The sequence below is a fragment of the Equus caballus genome, chromosome 20, assembly GCF_041296265.1.
Source record: "Equus caballus isolate H_3958 breed thoroughbred chromosome 20, TB-T2T, whole genome shotgun sequence".
NCBI classification, from domain to species: Eukaryota; Metazoa; Chordata; class Mammalia; order Perissodactyla; family Equidae; genus Equus; species Equus caballus.
Window position 1 is genome coordinate 37,097,730 of NC_091703.1, and position 27,311 is coordinate 37,125,040.

The window sequence follows — 27,311 nt, forward strand, 5'->3', positions numbered from 1 at the left end:
ACCCCTTCTTACTGGACACCCACCAGCAGGGATGTAAGCCCAGGAGGCAGTCAGGGAAGGTGACCCTGGAGCTGAGACGGGGCTCCTTGAAGGCCCCAGAGGAAGGAGAAAGGAAATGAGAGAAGCGTGTTATGTCATATTAAATATTTATTGTTTTCTGCAGACTGACCTTGGAGTAACTCTCAAGCCAGGAGGGGACTGGTTAGTGTTCAAGTTGCTGAGATCTTAGGTCAAAAAGCTACAGAAATCACTTTGACTGAAAAAAAAAACGACTTAGAGGCATTCTCCCCTTGCCACCAATTCCAAGAAATGAGGCTTCACACCTCAGAACACGGGTGACAAGAGTTGAGTGAACCAGAGACTGAGGCAGTGAAGGTTTTACTGGGGGAAGAGCAGAGCCTTGGAGGTTGGGGCCGGGGGGGGTGGTGCAAAATCGGGAAAATGAAAAAGGTCGTTTTGGAAGCCCAGGGGGAAGTGGTCCTGGGAAACCTAAAGACACTGGGAGATTCAGAAAGCCAAGTGGATCCAGCTTATCCTGATGAGGTAGGGTCCTGGGAATGAAGGCAGGGTGAGGCACGTCAAGGACCCAGGAGGAAGGGGAGAACTGGAAGAAGGACCCCAGGTGAAGAAGGGTATGGGGTGGGGTACAGGAGTCCATGGAGAGGGCTGGTGGATCCGAGGGTCCAGCACATCAGAAGTTGGGCTTGTGCTTCTTGAGCTCCACCATAAGGTGGTGAATGTTGATGAGCTCAGCCCGGGCAGGGAGGGCTCGGAGCTGGGGCTGCGACAGCACCCGGTGGAAGCGATGATAGAGCTGGATCAGCTGGGTCAGCGCTCCCTGGTTGGAGAAAGTCATGGAGGGATCAGACTGTGGGGTGACACTGCTGATGATTAGGAATCAGGTTAGGGCTCGACCAGAACTTTCAAGGGTCACTTGGATGATGCTGAGCTGGGGGTAAAAAATTAGTGATGGGGTGGGATGGGAGTGGGGGCTGGGAGTTGCAGGTCACCTGGATGATACTGGTTCCATTTCTGAAGTTGGTGAAACTCCGCATTACGTCCTGACTCAGAGACTCCACCGATGATTTCCAGGAACTACCAAAGCCACGGATCAGCTGAGTAACCCGGGCTGATGGCAGGAGGAAAGAGAGAGTGTCAGAGAGGGACTAGGCTGGGTGATCTTCATCCCCACTACGTCCTCCCCAAGGCACAGCCAGCCTCACCATCCAACTCTTCTTTCCTGCTCTGCCCCCTCCCCACGTAATCTGCATCCTCACATTTTTCTTTCCCACTCACCTTATCACTGAGCCCAGCACTACCACACCGCCCTCATACCTTCTTCCCCTCGAAGTCGCTCAGCCTGTCCACGCTCAATCAAAGACTCAGCCTCCTTCACAAATGCCACCAGACCCCCAAAAGGAGGAGACAGCAACTCTTCAATGAATTCCTGGAGAAACACACACACACATATACACAGGGTTGAGTGTCCTGGTGTCAGTAGATTTTCCTACTTCTGGCATTATGACTGACTAGATCCTGAGAATACTCCCAAAGCAAAACAGCTAAACTCTGAAAACGTCATATATTTTAAGACACTGCTGGTCTCATAAGAGGTAGGGGAAATCTCCAAGGATCCCCCTCCTCAAAAAAACAAAACTAAAAGCAAAAGAAAACCCAACTAAACTTGAGCTGGGAACACAGCAACAAGAAATTGGGGTCAGGACTGGAACCAGACGGGTGAGCAGCTGGGAGAGGCAGGGCTACCAGAAGGCAAACGGCCATGACAACTCTGCTAGCTGGAAACTGAGCCCAATGCCAGCCCTGAGTGGGGAAGCTGAGCCTGGTCTCTGGTGAGAGCCTCAAAGAGGTGCCGATGTAGACCCAGGTGGATAGCATCTTTCAGCTACTGCAAAAGCAGAGACAAATCCTCTCTGAAGGAAAATATCTCAACGCCAATTTAGGCCCATATGACTCCCCCTGATTAAGATCAAACGATGAACTCAAAGATACCAGACACAAAAGAAAGTGAGCTACCACAAAAGTCAGTATAGACAATAAGCAATGGCCAGAGACCTCCAAAGACTGCCAACATTAGAACTGTCAGATCCATAGCAGGTGTACATTCCATATGAAATGTTTAAAGAAGTTAAAGATACAGACACGAAGATGACTAATTAACAAGATTCAGAATGGACAGACTTGAAACAAAATGGAATTTTTTAGAAAGGATTTAAAAACAATAAATTTTTTAAATTTGAAAAAGTTAGGCTAAATAGCAGATCAGAAATACTTCAAGAATGATACAGTGAATTGGAATTTATAATTGAAGAAATGACTCAGAATGCAGCACAGACAGATAAGGAGATGGAAAATTTTGAGATGTTGAGAGGTACAGAAATCTAATTAATGGATCTAGGCAGTGACCATTGACGGCTACTGAGAAAGAGAGAGCCCAGAAGACAGTATGTGGCCCCGATGGAAGTACACACCACCACCTCTCAAATATCCTTGTAAAAAAAGTCAAATTGGAATCTGATCAAGCCTTTCCACCTAACTAAACATTTATGGGAAAAGAGGAAGAGTGTAGCCACACCATGGAAGGCAGTCAGTAAAATCCAGACTTTGGGAAGAAGAAAAATGATCCCAAATAATTAATTGAGTTTTAAAAAGGAATGGTGAACAAACAAACTGGGAAGCATGGAAACCCAAATAAATAGTATCACTATAAAATAGCAACAATTATGGGGCCGGCCCAGTGGCACAGAAGTTAAGTGTGCATATTCCACTTTGGCAGCCCAGGGTTCGCTGGTTTGGAGCCTGGATGCAGACGTGGCACTGTTTGGCAATCATGCTGTGGTAGGCATCTCACACATAAAGTGGAGGAAGATGGGCATGGATGTTAGCTCAGGACCAGCCTTCCTTTAAAAAAAAAAAAAGCAACAATTAAAAGTACAACAGAAATAAAATATTGGTCAATAATTAGCATGGAAGGCAGAAGGAGGAGGGGCAATTGGAACATTAAAACATTTAAAATGCTTTAAAGTCCACATACTGTTTGAGAGAGTGGTTAAGTTTAGATGTTAAGCAAATATGCAAGGTAAAATTTAAAGGACAAATTCTAAAAGAATGGAGTACAAAATCCAAACAATTAGAGAGAGGGAAAATAATGTAGTCAAAAAAGCAAACAGAGGCAAAAAGCACAAAAGACACCAAACAAACTAGAGATGGTAGCAAAAAGTCCAAATCTCACACTAATCATAATCAACATAAATGCATTGAAGCCATAAGTTAAAAGGCAGAGATAATTCAATTGGATTTTTAAAAATTCCAGCTATATGCTATTTACAAAAGACTTAAAACGTGAAAACACAAAAAGGCTGAAAGTAAAATAATGGAAATAAATTAGCAGGCAGATATTAACCAAAGTAAACCTGGCAGAGCTATGTTAATATCAGACATAACAGGCTCTAAGATAAAATTATTAGGGCTAAAGTGGGACATTATATAGTGACAAATACTTCAAGTCACCAGTAAGATCTAACAATTCTAAACTTTTAAGAATTAAGATAAAATAAGCTGAAACTATATAAAGCAAAATTTGGTGGAACTGCAGGAAAAAGTGACAAATCTTCAAAGTATCTCTCAACTATTGACAAGTAGACAAAAAATGATCAGTAAAGATATAGATGATGTGACCAACACAATTAAAAAGCTCGATCTCCACACCTGACAATTAAAGAACACACATGGAACATTTACAAACATTCACATGATCACGTACTGGCCATAAGCAAATCTAAACAAATTTCAAAGACTCAGTACTCAACTTGAAGTCAGCAATTCCAAAAGTCCCATGCACCCCAATGTTCATTGCAGCATTATTTACAATAGCCAAGACGTGGAAGCAACCTAAGTGCCATCAACAGATGATTGGATAAAGAAGATGTGGTACATATATACAATGGAATACTACTCAGCCATAAAAAAGAACAAAATCGTCCCATTTGCAACAACGTGGATGGACCTTGAGGGAATTATGTTACGTGAAATAAGCCAGATAGAGAAGGACAATCTCTGTATGACTCCACTCATATGAGGAATTTAAACACGTGGACAAAGAGAACAGATTAGTGGCTACCAGGGGAAAGGTGGGGGGGGGGGCACTAAGGGTGAAGGGGTGCACCTGCAACACGACTGACAGACAATAATGTACAACTGAAATTTCACAAGATTGTAACCTATCAACTCAATAAAAAATAAAAAGAATCAGTACTCAAAAAAACACATTCTCCATCTACAATGCAATTAAGTTAGACATTAATGACAAAAAGATAAGTGAGAAAACTACTTTGGGAAATTTTAAAACACTCCTCCAAAAATGTCAAGGATCAAAGAAGAAATAATCAAACCATAAAAATTCTTAGAATGATAATAAAAATGCTACATATTCAAACCTACAGAATTCAATAAAAGCAGTACTTAGAGGTAATTTCACAGTTTTAAATCTTTCCAGATACTTTCCTGGCAAGTTCTATGAAACTTTCAAAGAAGAGATTGTTTCAAGGCAGGATCCAAGATGGCACCGTGAGTAGTCCTCTTTGTCTCTCGCCCTTCGAGTCTACAATTATTTGGACACTTATCGCTTGACAAAGGATATCCAGACAGCATCTCAGGACGTCTGAGACACCCCACGCGACTATACATCGGAAGGCGGACGGACTTTCCTCCGGGAGGATGTGGAAATAGGTGAAAACTCTCCGACCCCGACGAGCAGCCTAGTACCCGCAAGCGGCTTTCTTCCAACGGACGCTCCCAGAGGATCTACACACATCTAGGGCAGGAGCGAGCACACAACAGAGGAGCGACGGTGGAAACAGGTGACCAGAACCCTACCTAAACCCCCCGCAATTACTCCTAAACGCAGAGGGAAACTTTGGAGTTGCACACCTGAGCCCGCGGGGAGACCCAGCCTGGTGTTCGCGGCACCCGGAGGGTCCCAGAGAGAGTCGCTGAGGGTACGGAGGTCTCCCAGCTGCCGTTGCCCGCCCTGTGGGACTAGGGATTGCCGGAGATCTCGGAGAGGACCGGGGCTGGGGGAACTTTCAAAGGCCGGTTCTGCGACCCGGAGGGGAAGCGCCGGAGCTCCGCCCGGGCAGCAGACAAAACTCTCTGTCTGCCATTAGCAGAGGGGCCACGTCCAGCATTCAGGGCTCCCGGGAGAGGCCCAGAGAGAAGCCCAGAGGGCGGGGCGACCCCCAGCTGCCGTTGCCCGCCCCGTGGGACTAGGGATAGCCGGAGATCTCGGAGAGGACTGGGGCTGGGGGGAGTTCCAGAGACCCAGCTTCGTAGCCTAGGGGGAAACCCTACAGGCTCACAGCAGCCTTAGGGAAAGCCTCTGCACAGCACCAGTAGAAGGCACCCAGCCGCCAGCCACAAGGCTGGAAGACCCCAGGGCAAAAGCAGCATAGCTAGGTGAACTAACCACAGACTGTAGAAGATGCCAATAGCTCTCCTGCGACCCATAGAGGACAAGTGAGATTTTGTGGGTGCCGACAGCAACGGAGTGACAAATATAAGTGATCCCACCCCTGGCCGCTGGAAAAGCCCATAACACCGTTGCAGACCCCAAGGAGAGAGCACATCTAGGTGGGCTGCAACAGTAGGCACCAGCAGCCTGAAGCCCCCCGTGATGGCCCCCACGGCAGAGGAGGGAATCCAAAGGGCCACTGTGGCTACGAGGAGGGGCCCAGGCCCAGTTAGCAACTGCGGACAGGGTTCCTGGTTGGTGCAGTATAAACAGCTGCTCCCCCACCGCAGCAGCTGAAACAAGTGAAAGGAGCAACTAAACTCTATCTCCATGCGGAGGCACAAATCAACAACATCAAGCAATATGAAAAAATACATTAAATCTCCAGAACAGAAAGAAAGTAACAAATACACAGAAAACAATCCCAAAGAAAATGAGATATATAACCTAAATGATGATGACTTCAAAACAGCCATCATTAAAATTCTCAATGAGTTAAGAGAGAGTTCTGACCGACAACTCAACAAGTTCAGGAGCTATGTCACAAAAGAGTTTGATAAGATAAAGAAGAACCAAACAGAAATATTGGAAATGAAGAACACAATAGAGGAGATTAAGAAAAATCTAGATGCTCTGAACAGTAGGGCCGATAATATGGAGGAAAGAATTAGCAATTTGGAAGATGGCAATATAGAATTGCTGCAGGCAGAGGAGGAGAGAGAAGCAAGACTAAAAAGAAATGAAGAAACTCTCCGAGAATTATCAGACACAATTAGGAGATGCAACGTAAGGATTATAGGTATACCAGAGGGAGAAGAGAAGGAGAAAGGGGCAGAAAGCCTATTCAAAGAAATAATGGCTGAGAACTTCCCAAATCTGGTGAGGGAGATGGATCTTCAGGTGACAGAAGCCAATAGATCTCCAAACTTTATCAATGCAAGAAGACCAACTCCACGGCATATAGTAGTGAAGCTAGCAAAAGTCAACGACAAGGAGAAAATACTAGGGACAGCCAGGCAAAAGAAACTAACCTACAAAGGAACCCCCATCAGGCTATCAGCAGATTTCTCAGCAGAAACTTTACAGGCTAGAAGAGAGTGGAATGATATATTCAAAAATCTGAAGGACAAAAATCTACAGCGGAGAATTCTCTACCCAGGGAAAATATCCTTCAAATACGATGGAGAAATAAAAACTTTCGCAGATAGACAAAAATTAAGGGAGTTCATTGTCACAAAACCTCCTCTTCAGGAAATCCTCAGGAAAACCCTCATTCCTGAAAAATCCAAAAAAGGAAAGGGGCTACAAAACCAAGAGCAGAGGAGATAAGTAGAAGGACAACAACAGAGAGTAGCAGCTCTACATCAGAACAGATTAAACCATGGGACGAGAAACAAAGGAAACTGAAGAAAACCGGAAAACAAGACACAAAATGGTAGTGGTAGGCCCCCACATCTCAATAATCACTCTAAATGTAAATGGATTGAACTCCCCAATCAAAAGACACAGAGTGGCAGGATGGATCAAAGAACAAGATCCAACAATATGCTGCCTCCAGGAAACACACCTCAGCCCCAAAGACAAACACAGACTCAGAGTGAAGGGATGGAAGACAATACTCCAAGCTAATAATGAACAAAAGAAAGCAGGTGTCGCTATACTAATATCAGACAAGGTAGATTTCAAAGCAAAACAGATAAAGAAAGATAAAGAGGGACAGTATATAATGATAAAAGGGACTCTCCACCAAGAAGACATAACACTTATAAATATATACGCACCCAACACAGGAGCACCAAAATTTGTAAAGCAACTCTTAATAGAACTAAAAGAAGACATCAACAACAATACAATAATAGTAGGGGACCTCAACACACCATTAACACCAATGGACAGAACATCCAGACAGAAAATCAACAAGGAAATAATAGAATTAAATGAAAAATTAGACCAGATGGACTTAATAGATATATATAGAACACTTCATCCAAAAACAGCAGGTTACACATTCTTCTCAAGTGCACATGGAACATTCTCAAGGATTGACCATATTTTGGGAACCAAAGCAAACATCAGTAAATACAAGAGAGTTGAAATAATATCAAGCATCTTTTCTGATCATAATGCTATTAAACTAGAAATCAACTACAAGAAAAAAGCAGAGAAAGGTGCAAAAATGTGGAGACTAAACAACACGCTTCTCAACAAACAATGGATCATTGAAGAAATTAAAGAAGAAATCAAATTTTATCTGGAGACTAATGAAAATGAGAACACGACATACCAAATCATTTGGGATGCAGCAAAAGCAGTCCTAAGAGGGAAATTCATCGCAATACAGGCTCACCTCACTAAACAAGAAAAAGCTCACATAAGCAACCTCAAATGACAGCTAACAGAACTATAAAAAGAAGAACAAACAAAGCCCAGAGTCAGTAGAAGGAGGGAAATAATAAAAATAAGAGCAGAAATAAACGATATTGAAAAAAGACAATAGAAAGGATCAATAAAACAAAGAGTTGGTTCTTCTAAAGAATTAACAAAATTGACAAACCCCTAGCCAGACTCACCAAGAAAAGAAGAGAGAAATCGCAAATTAATAAAATTAGGAATGACAGAGGAGAAATCACAACAGATACCAATGAAATACAAGAGATCATAAGAGAATACTATGAAAAACTATATGCCAACAAATTGAACAACCTGGAAGAAATGGACAAATTCCTAGACTCCTACAATCTCCCCAAACTGAATCAGGAAGAAATGGAGAATCTGAATAGGCCAATCACAAGTAAGGAAATAGAAACGGTAATCAAAAACCTCCCCAAAAATAAGAGTCCAGGACCAGACGGCTTCTCTGGAGAATTCTACCAAACATTCAAAGAAGACTTAATACCTATTCTCCTCAAACTGTTCCAGAAAATTGAGAAAGATGGAGAACTCCCTAACACATTCTATGAAGCCAACATCACCCTGATCCCCAAACCTGACAAGGACAACACAAAGAAGGAGAACTACAGGCCGATATCACTGATGAACATAGATGCAAAAATCCTCAACAAAATTTTGGCAAACCGATTACAGCAATACATCAAAAAGATTATACACCATGATCAAGTGGGATTTATACCAGGGACACAGGGATGGTTCAACATCTGCAAGTCAATCAACGTGATACACTACATCAACAAAATGAAAAACAAAAACCACATGATCATCTCAATAGATGCAGAGAAAGCATTCGACAAGATCCAACACCCATTTATGATAAAAACCCTCAGTAAAATGGGTGTAGAAGGAAGGTACCTCAACATAATAAAGGCCATGTATGATAGACCCACAGCCAACATCATACTCAATGGACAAAAACTGAAAGCCATCCCTCTGAGGACAGGAACAAGACAAGGGTGCCCACTTTCACCACTCCTATTCAACATAGTACTGGAGGTGCTGGCCAGAGCAATTCAGCAGGAAAAAGAAATAAAAGGAATCCAAATAGGTAACGAAGAAGTAAAACTCTCGCTGTTTGCAGACGACATGATCTTATATATAGAAAACCCCAAAGAAACCACAGAAAAACTATTAGAAATAATCAACAACTACAGCAAAGTAGCAGGGTATAAAATTAACGTGCATAAATCAGTAGCATTTCTATACACTAACAATGAACTAACAGAAAAGAACTCAAGAACTCAATCCCATTCACAATCACAACGAAAAGAATAAAATACCTTGGGATAAACTTAACCAAGGAAGTGAAGGATCTACACAATGAAAACTACAAGACTTTCTTGAAAGAAATTGACGATGACATAAAGAGATGGAAAGACATTCCTTGCACATGGTTTGGAAGAATAAACATAGTTAAAATGTCCATACTACCTAAAGCAATATACAGATTCAATGCTATCCCAATCAGAATCCCAAGAACATTCTTCACAGATATTGAACAAACAATCCTAAAATTCATATGGGGCAACAAAAGACCGCGAATTGCTAAAGCAATCCTGAGCAAGAAAAACAAAGCCGGCGGAATCACAATCCCCGATTTCAAAACATACTACAAAGCTACAGTGATCAAAACAGCATGGTACTGGTACAAAAACAGGTCCACAGATCAATGGAACAGAATTGAAAGCCCAGAGATAAAACCACACATCTATGGACAGCTAATCTTCGACAAAGGAGCAGAGGGCCTACAATGGAGAAAAGAAAGTCTCTTCAACAAATGGTGCTGGGAAAACTGGACAGCCACATGCAAAAGATTGAAAATTGACCAGTCTTTTTCACCACACACCAAAATAAACTCAAAATGGATCAAAGACCTAAAGATTAGGCCTGAGACAATAAGTCTTTTGGAAGAGAATATAGGCAGTACACTCTTTGACATCAGTTTCAAAAGTATCTTTTTGGACACTGTAACTCCTCAGTTGAGGGAAACAATAGAAAGAATAAACAAATGGGACTTCATCAGACTAAAGAGCTTCTTCAAGGCAAGGGAAAACAGGATTGAAACAAAAAAACAGCTCGCTAATTGGGAAAAAATATTCACAAGCCACTTATCCGACAAAGGGTTAATCTCCATAATATACAAAGAACTCACACTGCTTAACAACAAAAAAACAAACAACCCGATCAAAAAATGGGCAGAGGACATGAACAGACATTTCTCAAAAGAAGATATGAATATGGCCAATAGACACATGAAAAGATGTTCATCATCGCTAATCATCAGGGAAATGCAAATCAAAACTACACTAAGATATCACCTTACACCCGTTAGATTGGCAAAAACATCCAAAACCAAGAGTGACAAATGTTGGAGAGGTTGTGGAGAAAAAGGAACCCTCATACACTGTTGGTGGGAATGCAAACTGGTACAGCCACTATGGAAAACAGTATGGAGATTTCTCAAAAAGTTAAAAATAGAAATACCCTATGACCCAGCCCATCCCATTACTGGGTATCTATCCTAAGAACCTGATATCAGAAATCTCAAGAGTCCGTTGCACCCCTATGTTCATCGCAGCATTATTTACAATAGCCAAGACGTGGAACCAGCCTACATGCCCAGAAACTGATGATTGGATAAAGAAGATGTGGTATATATACACAATGGAATACTACTCAGCCATAAAAAAAGACAAAATTGGCCCATTCACAACAACGTGGATGGACCTCGAGGGTATTATGTTAAGCGAAATAAGCCAGTCAGAGAAAGACGAGCTCTATATGACTCCACTCATAGGTGGAAATTAGTATATTGATAAGGAGATCTGATCGGTGGTTACCAGGGAAAAGGGGAGGTGGGGGGAGGGCACAGAGGGGGAAGTGGTGTACCCACAACATGACTAACAAAAATGTACAACTGAAATCTCACAAGGTTGTAATCTATCATAACATTAATAAAAAATAGAAAAAAAAATCTGAAAAAAAAAAGAAATAACCCAATTAAAAAATGGAAAAAAAAAAAAAAAAAAGAAGAGATCGTTTCAATCTTAAACTCTTTCAGAATAAAAAGAAAGAGGGAATACTTCCTTCCCACGTCCTTCTACGAAGCCAGTATCACTTTGGTACCAAGACCACTCAAGGACAGTACAATAAAAGAAAATCACAGGCCAATCTCACCTATGCAGAGAAGCAAAAATTCTAAGTGAATCAGACCAAACCCAGAATGGTCTAACATTCTAAAATCTACAAATGTCATACACCACATAATAGATTAAAAAAATAAACTATGTGATTACCTCAACAGTTGCAGAAAAAGCACACATTCTTCATTAAAAATTCAATACCCATTCATGTATTTAAAAAATAATAACTCTTGGGGCCACCTCCGCGGCCTAGTGGTTAAGTTCACGTGCTCCACTTGGGCAGCCCAGGGTTTCACTGGTTTGGATCCTGGGCACGGACCTAGCACCGCTCATCAAGCCACGCTGAGGCGGCGTCCCACATAGCACAACCAAAAGGACCCACAACTAGAATATACAACTATGTACCAGGGGGGCTTTGGGGAGAAGAAGAAGAAAAAAAAGAAGAATGGCAAGAGAGGTTAGCTCAGGTGCCAATCTTTAAAAAAATAAATAAAGAAAAAAAAATAATAACTCTTGGCATACTAGGGATTGAAAGGAATTTTCTTAACCTGATAAAGAGTACGTATAAAACACCTACAGCAACGTTACTCTTGACGGGGAAATGATGAAAGCCTTCCTTTTAAAATTAGGAAAAGACAGGGGTTCTCACTATTACCACTTGTACAACTATTCAGCTTTGTACTGGGGGTCCTAGCCGTGCAGTAAGAGAATAAAGACATGAGCAATTAAAGACACAGAGATCAGAAAGGAAGAACTGAAACTGTCATAACTCATAGATGATGAATGCCTACGTGGAAACACACACAAATCTCCAGAAATATTATTAAAAATAACCATTTAGGAAGATGGCTGGCTATATGGTCAATATACAAAAATCAATAGCATTTCTATACACCAATTCAAACATCAAGAAAATATCTTTTTAAAAAGATAATATTTAAGTAACAACAGTTTATTTAAAGGACAAATTCTAAAAGAATAGAGTAGAAAATCCAAACAATTAGACAGAAAAAAATGTAGTCGTAATTCCTAATATTATTCCTAGTAATTATTTCTAAATAAATGCAGATTTATTCCTAGTAGAAATAACTACATAGTAACTCCTAGCACACTAGGGATTAAAAGGAATTTTCTTAACCTGATAAAGGGCATCTACAAAAAAACCTAGAGCTACATTACTCTGAATGGGGAGACGGTGAAAGCATTCCTTTTAAAATCAAGAACAGGATAAGATTCTCACTATGACCCTTCTGTTCAACCATTCAAGATCGTCATAGAGGTCGAGCCAGAAGAGAAAAATCAAAGACATAAAAAATTAAAGGCAAAGGATTAGAAGGGATTTATTTATGGGGCCGTCCCGTGGCCGAGTGGTTAAGTTCGCACGGTCCACTGTGGCGGCCCAGGGTTTCCCCGGTTAGAATCCTGGGCGCCGACATGGCAATGCTTGTCAAGCTCTGCTGAGGCAGCGTCCCACATGCCACAACTAGAAGGACCCACAACTAAAAATACACAACTATGTGCCGAGGGGCCTTGGGGAGAAAAAGGAAAAATAAAATCTTTTTAGAAAAAGAAAGGATTTATTTATTCCTAATAGGACTAAATCTACATATTACACCTACCTAGAAATAACTCTAACAATAGATTTGCAATGTCTTTGTGCTGAAAATCGTAAAAGGTTATCAAAAGACATTAAAGAATATCTTAAAAAATGGAGAAGGAGCCCTTGTTTATGGACAGGAAGTTTCAACATCATAAAGTGTCAATTCTTCCAAATTGATCAACGCAATTCCAATCAAAATCCTTAATATTTTCTTTAAATGTTAAAACTTACAAGCTGATTGTAAAATGTATATGAAAAGTCAAAAGGCCATTAACACACAAGATACTGATGAAAAAACAAGGTAGGAGAATTTGCCTTATGTATTGATCAACAGAATAGAACAGAGGGCAAGACGCACATCTTTGTGGAGTTTTGCTATATGACAGAGACAGCACCGTTTTCAAGTGCTGTCAAGATCAAGTGCGAAAAGAAAGGGATTTTTCTGGGGGCCAGCTCCGTGGCTGAGTGGTTAAGTTCACATGCTCTGCTGTGGTGGCCCAGGGTTTTGCTGGTTCGAATCCTGGGCGCGGACATGGCACCACTCATCAAGCCATGCTGAGGCAGCATCCCACATGCCACAACTAGAAGGACCCACAACTAAGAATATACAACTATATACCGGGGGGGGGGGGGGGGAGGGCTTTGGGGAGAAAAAGGAAAAAATTAAAAAAATCTTGAAAAGAAAAGAAAGGGATTTTCTGTAAATAGTTCTGGGCCAATCATTATTCATATAAAAAAATAAAATTAGATTCCTTCCTCACATCATACACAAAAAATCAATTCTAGGTGAATTTAGAACTTAAAAGGAAAAAGCAAAATTCTACAATATTAAGAAAAAAATGTAGGGGCCAGCCCCGTAGCCGAAGTTCGAGCACTCCGCTTCTCAGCGGCCCAGGGTTTCGCCAGTTCAGATCCAGGGTGCAGACATGGCACCGCTCATCAGGCCACATTGAGGCGGTGTCCCACATGCCACAACTAAAAGGACCTGCAACTAAGATATACAACTATGTACTGGGGGGATTTGGGGAGATGAAGCAGGAAGGAAAAAAAAGAAAGTTGGCAATAGTTGTTAGCTCAGGTGCCAATCTTTAAAAAAAAAAAAAAGAAAAAAATGTAGTATAATATTTTGCTGACCCTGGGGTAATAAAGAATTTCTTAAACAAGACACAAAAATAAAGACTAATAAATTTAATCATATCACAATTAGGAATTTCTGATTTCTGTTCATCAAAAGACAACATAAAAAAAGTAAGAAGATAAAACACATACTGAAAGATATCTATATAATCAACAAAAGACTAGTAAGTAGAACATAACATAAAGAGCTGTTATAAATCAAAAAGAAAAACACAACCCAATTTTTAAGAGGTCAAATGCTACGACATTTTATAGAAAAGAAAAATTTGTATGACTACATAACATTTGAAATGATGCCCAATCTCATTAGTAATCAGGAAAATGCAAATCAAGACCCCAATGAGATACCTACCAGAATGGCAAAGACAGTCTGATACTATCACATGTTGGAGAAAATATGGCTGGATGAGAATTCTTACATATTGCAGATATGGAATAAACTGATACAACCACTTAGGAAAACAATTTGCCACACTTGTCTCAAACAGTTGAATCCTGGCAAAACCTATATAAGCAGCAAGCCCACTCCTACTTCCAAGAGAAACTTTCAGTAAAACTTACCTACCTCCATGTGTGCTAAAAGACGTAAGTGTTCCTAAAACAATTCTCACAGTAACCAAAAACTAGAAACAATACAAGTGTCCACTTACAGGAGAATATATGTTATAGTCACACAATGTAACACTACAGAGCAGTGAAAATGAATGAGCTACAGCCATATGTCATAACATGATGATACTGGAAAACTTATGCACGAAAAAATCCTGTGATTCTGTCTTTATGACACTCAAAAACAAACTAACTAATTATTATTTTGGCATACCTATAGCTATATTTTTAAAAGCAAGAGCATGATAAACAGTCCATTTAGGTCAAGAGATGCCTCGATGTGAGAGGCAGGGAGATGGGGTGAGAAAGAATTCATATTCTGATGTAGATTATTGCCAAGGCATGTGGTAGGATCGTGCCTTTCCATATCATTAAAAAAATACAAAGAAAAAAATATAGACCAATAGTGACAGCGCATTGTGAACCAAGAGTTCTAATAATTCCAACTCTGTGCACCTAAAGTCCATTAACCGCCTCTCCCTACACACACGCTCGCACACGCACTGAACTGAAAACAGCACACGAGACTGGCCCTTTCTTCTTCCCCACACCCCCACCTGTGTCCGAGCATTGAGCAGTTGCTGGAAACTCTCAACCTCTTTGCTGTCATCTGCAGCCCGCTCCTAAGGGAAGACAAAGGGACATCTCAAGTTCAGGGAAAAGCAGTCCTTCCCTCCACGTGTCCGTACTGTGCCCGACGCTGTGCCCGACTCCACAAAGAAAACACTGAACGAGACCAACATGATCTCTGCCCTCATGGAGCTAACAGAGCAGCAGGGGAAGCTGAATCCTCTGGGTAGTACCGGAGACAGGGAGAAGGGGTGTCTGTTACCATCAGCACACCCAGCATCATGTCGTAGTTGTTGATCAGAAACACAAGCTGCTCCTTCCTTGAGGAGAACTCAGCTGCCACTCGGAGGACAAAATTCTCCACTTCCACCTGAAAAAGATGAAAGGAAATGGTGACATGAGAAGACAAGAGCATGTGGCCCGTCCTCACGCTGCGGCCCGCTGTGGCAGCCCTGCTGCTGGGCAGTCTCCCCTGCCCTACCCTCACCTGTAGCTGTCCCAGCAGCTGCATCGTCCGTTCGTTGGGAATTGTCTGATTGATGCTGACAAGAGCAGAGGAGAACTCCGCATACCGACGTGTGATCTGGGAGAAAGAAAGCAGGATGAAAAGTCACAGTAACTCCCTGGCCCAACCAACACAACCTCCCGACTCCCTTGGAGGTGGGCAACCAACCGCTGTGCCTCCCACCTCCGGTCCCTCCCAACAGCACCCAACCCACCCTGAGTTTGACCACGCTCCTAGACTGCCCCTCACACAGGGTGGTTACATATCCAGCCAGGCCCACGACACAACCATGAACCTGGCCAACCCCCACGGTGAAGCTCAGACCCTGCCTTCCAGGAACCCCGTTGTTACCCTGCCCCCCCTCACATAGTGGGGCCGAGTATCCAGTCCCCCAAGGCGCTGAGGGTCAGTGCTTCGGACACTCTGGACGTTCATCTCCAGGATCAACTCAAATCGTGGCCACAGCAGGGCAAGCACCTGTTCCCAGTACCTGTGGGCTTAATCAGGATCAGAGATCAGCTGGCAAGAAATGTCAGGGTGGTGAGGGTGGTGGAGTGTGTGTGTGGAAAACTGATGTAGGGCTGATGGCTGGTGGAGGTAGGAGCAGGCGCGAGAGGTGCATCAGAAAGCAGTGGGACTGCCTCCAGGCAGATGAATGGGAATAAGGGTCAATGGTACCAGGTTGTGTGAACCCAAGGGTCAGGGCAAGGTTGTGTAAGACCAAGAGTTCAAGGAAGGGGGCATCAAGGACTAGAACTCAGTGACCTGTCCAGGGCGGGAACATCCCTCTTAGCTGCAATATTGCGGAATCGGAGGACAATGTGGATACAGAGAAAAACAGCAATGGCATCATAGCAGTCAGCGAGATAGGACTCCAGGTGTTTCTGTAATTTAAGAACAGGCAAAGGATTGAAAGAGAATGTTACTTTATCGTTCCCAGTGGCTATGGACAAAGGGGATGCTCCTTTGGGGATGTGGCACAGGGAGGGAGGGAGGAAGAGAGGGGGGGAGGAAATCTAAAAAGGAACTGTCCCCTCCTTCCCTGTCCACTGGCCACTCGGATCGTCCCGCTGCCTTGCTCACCAGGATCTATGATCGCAAGCCTATCATAGCAGAATTCAGGGCTGAGCACCAAGGTTTAGGGGCCCCTCAGTTTTCAGGCGCTATTGCCTGGGTGTGGATCAGCAGTGGGGGTAGTCTCGGGGATCCCAAGCTTTGAGAGTTTCATGGAGAGTCACACTGTGAGTACGAGGCTTACACATTTTAAATGAGAGGGTCCTGGTTTCAGTACCACCAGAGCTATGACCCCCTCATGGTACCCATGGGGACTGAGGACACAGAGGCCTAAGAGCGCAGGAGCTGCAGATCTTACCAGGGTCATGGTGAGCGTCCGGCCCATGACGGCATGGAAGAGGTCGTGTGCAGCTGGGCCAGACACAACAAAGAATTCACAGATGAAAAGATATTCACGGCAGGAATTGTCCAGGAGGGCATAGTGCTGGCTGCGGAAGAGGGCCTCGAATGGATACTAGAAGGGGAGGGGTAAAGAAGAGAGACAGAAGGGATGGACCCAACACTGCCTCCCCGTGGATATGGCTGGAAAATGAGCAAAGCTGGGTCAGGAGGGCCCAGCAGACTCTTCCCACCTAACCCAAGTGCAGGCTGTGAAAGAGCATCCGGAATGCATACTGAAGAGGTGGGGGGAAGGCGCACAAGAGAGGAGCCCACCCACACCTGCTGTTGCTGCTCCTGCATCCACCTCCACCCTGCCTCATGACATGTCACGCCCCTCAGCCAGTCTCTCCCCTCTGTACGCCCTTGAGTCAGTGGTCCCAACGCTTTCACGTCACAGAACAGCAGGGTGACAGAAGGCCAGCCAGGTCTACAGGGACTGATCCAGGGGCCTGCAGGGTGGGAAGGTTCCCAGGCCCATGCTCAGAGTCCCCTCATGACCGAACCTTGCTCCTCCTCTTACCCTCTGGTCTCCCCGCTGGGCGGTGTGGGGCACCAGGATGGGGGCCTCCAGTTCAGTGGGGGAGATGACAGAGCCACGGGTCCCCAGGGTGAAGATGGTGTTCCTACTGCGAAGGGATGGCTTCGAGAAGAATCGTGATGGGTCAGAGTCAGGGAAAACAGTAAGATCACAACTGTGACCTAAGATCAAAGACTCAGTACCCCCAGGGACCCCAGGCAGCCAGACACAGCCTAGATGTCCCCTTTCCCAGTACTGGGGCCCCACTCCACCTGCCATTTGTGACTGGGTTTTGGGGAGCCTCCACACCCAATGATACGAGATGCAAAATTATGTGTCAAAACGACCTGTGCCTTCTTCTGGGGAGGGAAGCCATAGCCTTCATCATATTTTCAAAGCTCTTGGTCCCACAGAAAACGTAAGCAACAGTGCCCTGGAGGCTGAAGCCAGAAGCCCCGTCCCTCCAGGCCTAACATGAGGGTGTCTCGGCTCTAGGATATCTTTCTTCGCCGTGTCTTCCACACCCATTAGATCATCCTTCTCAGCGACTTCCTCATACTAGACACAACAGAAAAGAGAACTGGTAAGCATCTCTTCCCACGGCGCCACAAAAAAATTTCTTTTAACACTGCGCCTCTGGCCCAGCCGTGGTCCCTCTTCCCAGCCCAGGTGCCCACGAGCGCCTCTCCGTCTTTGGCCTCACCTGCACCTTCATGAGCCGCCCCAGGTAGGAGCGGTAGTAAGACACGTAGATCTTGCTCAGCGTCTCCACGTATTCATCCCTCATCTCCTTGGCTGTGGCTCGTTCATTGCCCAGCAGGAACTGGTAGAAGAACCTGGAGGGGACAGGGACCCATCAGTCTCCTCCCCTGCCCAAGAACCAAGACAGCACACTGGCTGCCAGAAGCTCAGAGGCCACCCCGAGCCCTTCTTCAAGAGGTGACCTGTACTTCAGCAGGGCCGTCTGGGGGATCTGATAGTTGGTCATGGGTTTTCTGAAGGAATAAATCTTCTGAAGGATGAACTCCCGGATCTTCGTCACTGCCTAGACGTGGGGGACCAAACACAGGGCATGAGGCTGCAACCGTCTTACCGTTTGGGAGGCACTGTGGGGAGTGACAAATGTTAAATACGGGAGGAGGAAGGGCGGAGAATCCCTCTTCACTATCTTAAGATTTTTCAGGGGAACCCAGAGATGGGAGGTGCAGGCAGGGTGAAGTCCTTAGGGACAGGCTACCATGAGCTCTGCCAGGGAAATCCAGGGTGAGGGTCTCAGGTAGGCTGGTTCTAGTAGATTCCAGAGTATCCACCTCCACCCCCTACCTTGACCCGGAGCCGGTCGAGCACGCCTCTGACATCTGCGCAGGCAGCGGTGCCTCTGGCCTCCTGCTCTCGGACTGCGGCTGCCTTGGCGTCCAGCTCCTGCAGCTGCTCCAGGAACCTGGGCTCTGTCACTGGCGCCTCCAGAATTGCCCTGAATAGCAGGCAGAGGTGGGTGGGCTGGGTTAGGAGGGAGACCCAGACATCTCTAGACTCCAAACCATACCCCCTACATTCAGCCTCTGCTCCTCTCCCTTCTCACACTGTATCATAGTCAGGACATAGGTACAAAGTTTTCTGTTCCTGGACCCCCTCCATAAGCCTTGGACCCCCTCACTACATGCCTGACCCTGGAGGATTCCTAATCTTTGACACCTTAAAGCATGCATCAAGGTTAGAAAGAGTTGTCAACCCACTCATCAGTTTCTGGAAGGCACTTGATGATCTGGAGCCAGGAGACCCATGTGGTGAGTAGGGTAAGCCACGCCAGCCCAGCTACCTGCCATAGACATTGTGGTCCTTCAAACTGCTGACTCACGTGACCAGAGCAGAGGGCACCACGAGACCATCGACAAGCTCCCCAAGTTTCCCCCGAACTGCCTGGCGGTTTCGAAGCCGAATGTTCATGGCTCCTGACTGTTCCTGTAGTGTCCGGATCTCAGAGCTGATGGAGCTGAGGTCACTCTGAAAAGCTCCCAACATCTGCTCCATGCGCTGGGGGGGAGGGCAGAAGATGTTGCTGGAGCACCGCAAGTGGGCCACCTAAGTTTCCTCGTGAAGTCTCCAGTATCTATCAGTCCATGACGGTAGCGGGTGATGAGGGAAGAGGTACCCCAAAGGTCACCAGCAAATAACATTAGTTACGGCAGTAACAACAAAAAAGGCTATTGAGGTCACCCTGAAAGTGACTGTAACTGTCCCCACCTGAGGCTGATGACCTAAAAAATGGCACCCGAGACCACGATCCGGTTCAGAGGGACTAGGGGGTCACAGGTCACGGTTACTAACCTCAAGGACAGCATCACAGGCTGTGATCTGGTTGTGCAGCGATGCTATGTTCTCACTCTCTTGGATATCTGACCCACAAAAAGTCAAGGGGCCTCACCGTGAAGATGGAGCTCCCCAGACCTGCAGGACCTCTCCAAGTTCTCCCTGAGGTGACAGCAACCTCAGAGAAAAGACGTCAACACCATGTCCCCCAAAATCCCCACTTTAATAACAACCCCCTTTCCCTCTGCTGGAGGATACAATCTCGAATGGATTTCTGTTCAATCTGCTGTAACTCCAGCTCAACCTGCTTTGAATAGTGACGGAGATCCACACCCTGGGAGAACGTAAACACGACAGGTCAGGAGGAAGTCGCGGTGAAGGGACACTGGAACAGAATCAACGGAGGACTAGAGGATAAGATACCAAGGTGACAATATAAGAGGCAAGAGACCGTTTTGTTTTTCTTTTCTGTGAGGGGAGGGTAGGTGGAGGGGCAGATTAGTATAGTGGAAAGCCTCACCGTTTTAAGAGCCTCCTTTACTAACTCATCCTCCAGATTTGCCTGAATGTGAACTGGAAATAGAAGTTTATCATAAGGGTCCAGCTCCACAGCTCCCCCTCCCCACCCTGAACATCTGCACGCGAATCCCCGCCTTTTTACGTCAGGCCCCCACGCCTCTCAGATGACAGGCACTGCATCCACCCCGGGCCGTCACTTACCGTCCACTTCATCCAGGATGAATTCGTCAGAGGTGATGTCCAACTCTCCAAGTTGCAATGGCTCCTGAAGACCAGGACCACTCCCCTGGAGAGGGGCAGGTTAATGGGAGAGGATACAGGGAGAGAGGGGGAGAACAAAACATAATGGGATAATCCCCAATCCTTCAAGGGTGGGGGGACTTTTACTGGGGAGCCATAGGTACCGAGCCAAAAAATTCCAAGTGTCTCCCATTGTACCCAATCTACTACATGGGGTTGATGGGGAGGAAATATGACAAGGAGACAGGCAACCCACGAAGAGTGGAGGTGTCCGAATGAGGAAAATTAGGAGATGCAGAAGACAGAGCAGAGCCTGCAGTCGAATTTAGGATGCCCAGATTCCTGCTATCTTAGGTGTTCTATCACACTCTCTCTGGGGAGCCCCAGCCTCTCTAGAAATGTCAGCTAACACACAGCGTTTCCCTGCATGTCAAGTACCCTCTAACATTTACTCATTCATCTAATCCTAACCGACAACCTTCTTCACCTTATAAGTGTGGAAAGTGATGGCCCAGAGAGGCTGGTTAACAGGCCCAAGGACACACAGCGTGTAAGTGGCAGAACTGGAATTAGAACGCAGGCAACCTGGCTCCAGAGGGCACGTTCTAAACCTTTACACTACACTGCTTCTCTATTCTCCCCCAAAATCTGGGGGTTAATTGAATTGTGCCCTGGAACCTGAGTCTCAGCCATTCTGGTCCCCGCTCAGGCTCAAGTCCGATGACAGGGAGAGGTATGGGGAGCCAAACCAGGTATCATCACTGGCAGCAACCGAGCTCCCAACAGTGTCCTGAACCCAGCCCAGGCCTTTCTGACGCGAGGACGACTGGACGAGACCCCGGAGGAGAAGGAGCCCCGCGTTCTCACCAGTGGGCCCTCCTCCTCCTCCATATCCGAGGCCCCGGCCCGCAACACCAGCTCCCGGGCAGCCGCCGCCATCGTCGCAGCGGCGGCCATTCCGCGCAGCCTCACTTCCGGCAGCTGTCAGTCCGGCGAGTCGGTTCCCGGGAGAGGAACTACAAGTCCTAGAGCGTTTTGCACAGCGCGAAGTCGTTCCCAGATATTTGAGTTAAAGGATTTGACTCCAGCTCTCCCCTTTCAGCTCTAACCACTTCATCCAAGTGCAAATGGGAATTGGACGTCTAAAGCACAATCTCTCCCCGGAACCTTCGCTGCTCTCACAGCCAAGATCTCTACGAACTGTAAAGAGGGATCGTACCGGAAGTTGTGACTCCCAATTCAGACTCTCAAAAGAAGAGTCGGCTCGCACACAAGCAGTTTCCGGAAGCGCTGCACCAGGATCGCCCCGCCTCTTCCGCCTTGTAGCTATATAAGGCTTTTACGTCACTTCCGTTCTCTCTTCCACAGGAGGCCTACACGCCGCCGCTGGGTCCGCCGCCATGGTAAGACTGAGATCTGTACGGGGATCCGGCAACATCGGAACCGGGGCAGGGAAAGTCTGCTATCAGGTGGCCGAAAACGCCCTATTCTGGGGGCCTGCAACCTTCTGTGTGGAGCCTTGGGTCGCGTCCCTGAGGACGGACGACTAAAGACATCCAGTTCTGGGGAGTGGGGCCTGAGGAAGAGTCCCTCCCCGGGCGCTCGGAAGCCGCGAAAAGCTTGGGCGTGCACGGGGACCTCCGGCCTCCGCCACTCAGAGTGTACGTTTGGGAACGAGCAGGAGACTTGCCCCCTCCCAGAGGTTGCATTTTCCCTAGCCTGAACCCTTCGTGTCGCTGCTGTCTGCAGGACCGTAGTTTGCCGTGTTGTGAAAACCTGAAGGGGAGTCGTTGCCCCCAGTGTGACAAGCTTAACGCTCCTGTTTGAGGTTACGGTTTGATGGTAGTTCACGGTATCTGATTTCTCCCCCGATCTCTGTCAGTCTCTAGTGATCCCTGAGAAGTTCCAGCACATCTTGCGAGTACTCAACACCAACATCGATGGGCGGCGGAAGATAGCCTTCGCCATCACTGCCATTAAGGTAAAGTATGGTAAGGAGCAGGGACTGTAAGTGGAACTTGGGTTGTTAGGACCTAAGCCGTAAGTGAGGCAAGGTAGAGGAAACGTAGTCCAAACCGGGCGAAGAAACACCAAGAATGGTTGAGGCAGCGACTAAACCTCTTAAACGCTTAGCACGTTTACCCCAAAGCTGAGTAGTGAAAGCCAGGGAATCATCTCAGGTCAAGCCAAAATATTTCACCTAGGGGGTGGGGAGTGGGTTTGGTTGTCCGCCTGAATTTGCTGCAGTTTTCCTGGACCGTCAGCTGTCAAGTCAGTTTGTGAGATCCATTGTAGGTTTGGGTTCTGCCCCACCCCCATCACATCAGCAACCCTTCTTGTGAAATTTATGTAATTGTTCGTCTTGAGGGGTGAGCAGAAATGCCAGCAGATTCCAAGCGTGGGGGAACCTGTAACTGGGAGGTGGGAGGGTGTCACTACATCAGGAGCAGGATGTTTACTCAGATGCCAGAGGTGAAAGTCTCTGCCCCCTCCAGTGGCAGAGCGACTAGGACTTGTGTGAATTAACTTGGTGAATACAAGCTTGGATATCCCCCTTCACCAACCTGATGAACACCTGGTCTTCCAGATGGAGACGTTATTCCACCCCACCCCCCCAGTCAGTACGTGTGATTAGTTGTGGAAATGGCTGAATGTCTTCCTTCCCTGCTCGTGTGTGTGCACTCTGCCTGTGTGGTTCACAATCCCCAACTTCCGGTGTGTGACAGGTGCCCATTCAGTGTTAGGGAATGGGTGTTACTAGGGATACTGTCGCCTGGTTTCAAGGAATTTAAAGGAAACTGATAAATATTTTATAGATAGTTTAGAGCTAAATCCTACCTTTGACTTAGAAGATTGATCAGATCCCTTTGATTTTTCAATCTATATGGCAGGAAGCACAGCTTTCCTTTGTTCTTAAATGGTGTATAAGATTGCTTTTGCAGTTCTGAAAGTAGTGAGGCAGTGTAAAATACAGTGCCTTTTTCAGGGGTTGCTGTAAGACTTAAGTGAGGTAGTGAATATAAAAGACCAGCCTGGTTAATGGGATGCTTCTGTTAAGCCCTTCCTCTCTACTTCTTTGAAGTTAACTGGTTTTGTATTTGTTACTTTAGTTAAATATGTCATAAGCTTTGTAGTCAACTTAAAACAATTTACTCAGAGCAGCTTCTGGTACTTCGTGAGCATGAGTGTTGTGATAAGAAGACTCCTGCGATCCTGGTGCCCTGCTTATCACAGGGAAAGTTTATTCCTAGAGATAGATACCTGAGTGCTGAGGTTTTTGCTGATTGCATGGAGAGCCAGCAATTGCAGCAGCTCTTCCTCTGGTGAGAGAACTAAAGTGTGGAGGTGGTCTTTTGTTAAGGATACGGTATGGGAGGTGATACTTGGAAATTGGAAGAAAGTTGGGGGAGGGGGTTCCTCAAAAGATGCAGTTAAAAAGTTAGGTTAATTGGCCAGAGAAGGGTGAAGAATGGAATGGAAGTAGACACAAGCAGAAGAGGGCTTTCTTTAGAGGTAATACAGATCCTGCAAGGTTATTCTTTTTGCCATGATCTCTTCCTCGTCGTTTTGTTTCCACTTGTAAACTTGGTGTGAGTATTCTTTGAGGCTGGCTGGTGTTCTGCCCTTGCTGTAAACCAGGGTGGTCCCTGCTGTCTGGATTATTTGGAAACATGGGAGGAGGGGGTTGGAGTTGGTCACAATGACTAGAAGGTACCTCCTGGCCTTGTTTATAAGGGACTCTTGTCCTGCCAAAATGCCAGTGCCACCATGAGTAACATTGCTCTAAATACTCTTAGAGAGTAATATTAAGTTGGTATCAACTCATCTATTATACGGTCCAGACCCTTGGACTATGAAGATGAGAAAGTAATGGCTCCCTGTAGTGCACTCTTATGGATGGGGCAGAGAAAAGTGGGTCAGGGGATCTAACTTACGAAGTTGTCTAGCCGATATCTAGAGTCAGTTGCTAAACAAAGTATATATCTCCAAATAGTGTTTCATCTATAAATAGTTAAATTTGAGAGAGACCTTACTGTCTTCTGAGTCAACCGATAATTTGATTTCCTAGGTCCCGTTCTTATTTCTAGGAAATACCATCTGTTTTAGTTTCCTGGGGCTGTTATAACAAGTTACCTTATTCTTATTGGCTTAAAACAGCAGAAGCTAGTTCTTAGTTCTGGAGGTCAAACATCCAAAGTCGAGGTGTCAGCAGGGCCGTGCTCCTGTGAAGGCTCTGGGAATCCTGTCCTGCGTCTTCTCTTCTGGTAGTTGCCAGCAGTCCTTGGCGTTCCTTGTCTTAGAGCCGCATTCCTCCAATCTCTCGCCTCTGTTATCACATGACTTCGTTCCCTTTGTGTCTTGTGTGTCCTCTCCTTTTATTGTAAGGATGCCAGTCACTGGATTTAGGGTACACTAATCCAGTGTGACCTCATTTTAACTAATTTTATTTGTAAAGACTATTTCCAGGTAAGGTCACATTCTGAGGTTCCAGATGGACATATATTGGGGGGTGGGGACACTATTAAACCCAGCACACCATCCTTCACTATCCAGATCTGTTTGGTTCATGAGTTCAGGTGGCAAGGAGTAGCAGTGCTGGTGTTGATATGATGCCACTAGTGAAAGCATTAGTTTCTTTTGAGTTTGATTTGGGCATTTAGCTCCCGAGGGCCTGGTCATCTCTGGGCACTAAGAAAATCAAGTTTGTGATCTTGGAAACTTTGATCATGGGGATATGGTGGTCTGACCAAAGAATCATGACCCTCAGGGACCCTGAGCAACTGACAGTCCTACCGCTTGCTCAACCCTGTTGGCTCAGAAGACCCTACTCTTGCTGCTTTGATGTTGCATCAGCTTTGAGAGCCAGGCCCTTCGTCCTCCAGCAGGAAATTGGAAGGTGCCACTCTTGGGCGCTGCGACAGTGTCTAACAGCCAGCGTTTATTGACAGTTATGTATGCTAGGCAATGTGGAAAAGAAAAGATTCTGCTTTCAGGAAGTTATCTGCCACAAGTTCTCTGTTCATGGTCCAGCCCTACCCCTGAACAAAACTATTTTTCTTTTTCTTTTTTTTCTTTTTTTTTTGAGGAAGATTAGCCCCGAGCTAACTACTGCCAGTCCTCCTCTTTTTTTTTTGCTGAGGCAGCCTGGCCCTGAGCTAACATCGGTGCCCACCTTCCTCTACTTTATACGTGGGATGCTTTCCACAGCATGGCTTGCCACACGGTGCCATGTCCGCACCCGGGATCTGAACCGGCGAACCCTAGGCCGCCGAGAAGCGAAACGTGCGAACTTAACCGCTGCGCCGAGGGGGCGGCTCCTATTTTTCTTTGTATTTAATGGTTAAGCTGCATATCTGGAAAAGGAGGTGGGGCAGGGGTGATCCAGAAAGTATGAAGCACAGTTACTGTAGGCCCTATTTTTGTATGCTTTTGGAGTAGGGGCTGTGAATTTAGGAAATCAGAAAAATCTGACTCAAACCCAATTCCAAAACCTCCTCAGGGTGTGGGGCGAAGATATGCTCACGTGGTGTTGAGGAAAGCAGACATCGACCTCACCAAGAGGGCAGGAGAGCTCACTGAGGATGAGGTGAGCACAGGGAACGGGGCTTGGGTTGGGCCTGCCTCAGAAGGGGGGCATGTGGATCTGATCCTTGTCCTGCCTGCCAGGTGGAACGTGTGATCACCATTATGCAGAATCCACGCCAGTACAAGATCCCAGACTGGTTCTTGAACAGACAGAAGGACGTGAAGGATGGAAAATACAGCCAGGTATGGATTGAGATGGGAGAGATTAGAAAAATGGAAGGTGGAGTGTCCACCTGGAATTGGTCATAGGCGGTCGGGGTTAAAACCGACATCCCGGGGCTGGCCCCTTGGCCGAGTGGTTAAGTTCGCCCGCTCCACTGCAGGCGGCCCAGTGTTTCGTTGGTTCGAATCCTGGGCGCGGACATGGCACTGCTCATCAAGCCACGCTGAGGCAGCGTCCCACGTGCCACAACTAGAAGGACCCACAACGAAGAATATACAGCTATGTACCAGGGGGCTTTGGGGAGAAAAAAGGAAAAAAATAAAATCTTTAAAAAAAACAAAAACAAAAAACCGACATCCCTCATTTTGTCTCCCAAATCCAGGTCTTGGCCAATGGTCTGGACAACAAGCTCCGTGAAGACCTGGAGCGACTGAAGAAGATACGGGCCCACAGAGGGCTGCGCCACTTCTGGGGGTGAGTGGGTATGGGGGTCTCCTCTGCCTGCCTGCCTCTAGGACTCCCACGGATTTCTCATGCTCTCTTGTCTCTCCCCAGATCTTTTCTTTGTATTATGTATGACTTGTGATCCTTTTCTTTTCTCACCTGCAGACTACGTGTCCGAGGTCAGCACACTAAGACCACAGGCCGCAGGGGCCGCACCGTGGGTGTGTCTAAGAAGAAATAAATCTGTAGGCTTTGTCTGTTAATAAATAGTTTATACAGCTATGGCTTCCTTCTTTGTGTTTCTCTCCATTCTTCTGGGGGCAGTGATAGGGAATGCTGTTACTCGGGCCCTGTTGGTTTTTCCCCTGTTAGCTGATGTCCCCACTCAACTGCCCAATCTGTTCTTGGTCTTGGTTAAAGCAATAGTGTTGCCACTCCCCACCCTGCCAAAAGCAGCCTTTCACCTACTGGTGCCCCACCCTCTAAGGTATGAGTGAGTTGCAACAGCCCGGAATGTTTCAGGACAACCAAATAT

At 45.9% G+C, this 27,311-nt stretch overlaps 2 protein-coding genes across 5 annotated transcripts; one reads left to right on the plus strand and one right to left on the minus strand.

The window, feature by feature from the left end:
* Positions 1 to 129: 129 nt before the first annotated feature.
* Positions 130 to 21,891, minus strand: VPS52 (VPS52 subunit of GARP complex). 4 transcript variants are annotated; one of them, XM_001497032.6, is made up of 20 exons: positions 21,451 to 21,891; positions 20,545 to 20,629; positions 20,345 to 20,397; positions 20,083 to 20,158; positions 19,843 to 19,910; positions 19,373 to 19,548; positions 18,838 to 18,988; positions 18,459 to 18,559; positions 18,218 to 18,350; positions 18,015 to 18,072; positions 17,518 to 17,651; positions 16,915 to 17,070; positions 16,308 to 16,426; positions 15,909 to 16,032; positions 15,525 to 15,620; positions 15,300 to 15,407; positions 15,025 to 15,090; positions 1,336 to 1,447; positions 1,011 to 1,129; positions 130 to 838 (listed from the first exon to the last, which is right to left on the minus strand). In XM_001497032.6, exons 1-20 carry the CDS (start codon positions 21,538 to 21,540, stop codon positions 692 to 694), a joined length of 2,172 nt encoding a protein of 723 aa, XP_001497082.1. In that variant the 5' UTR covers positions 21,541 to 21,891; the 3' UTR covers positions 130 to 691. The 4 variants fall into 4 exon arrangements, with proteins under 4 accessions (XP_001497082.1, XP_070101509.1, XP_070101510.1 ...); XM_070245408.1 differs by having other exon boundaries at positions 20,083 to 20,231; positions 21,451 to 21,794; XM_070245409.1 differs by having other exon boundaries at positions 20,083 to 20,209; positions 21,451 to 21,763.
* Positions 21,863 to 27,058, plus strand: RPS18 (ribosomal protein S18). Its single transcript, XM_001497064.5, has 6 exons — positions 21,863 to 21,986; positions 22,466 to 22,564; positions 26,084 to 26,170; positions 26,251 to 26,352; positions 26,715 to 26,806; positions 26,942 to 27,058. The coding sequence occupies exons 1-6, from the start codon at positions 21,984 to 21,986 to the stop codon at positions 27,015 to 27,017; spliced, it is 459 nt and encodes a 152-aa protein (XP_001497114.1). The 5' UTR covers positions 21,863 to 21,983; the 3' UTR covers positions 27,018 to 27,058.
* Positions 27,059 to 27,311: the final 253 nt, after the last annotated feature.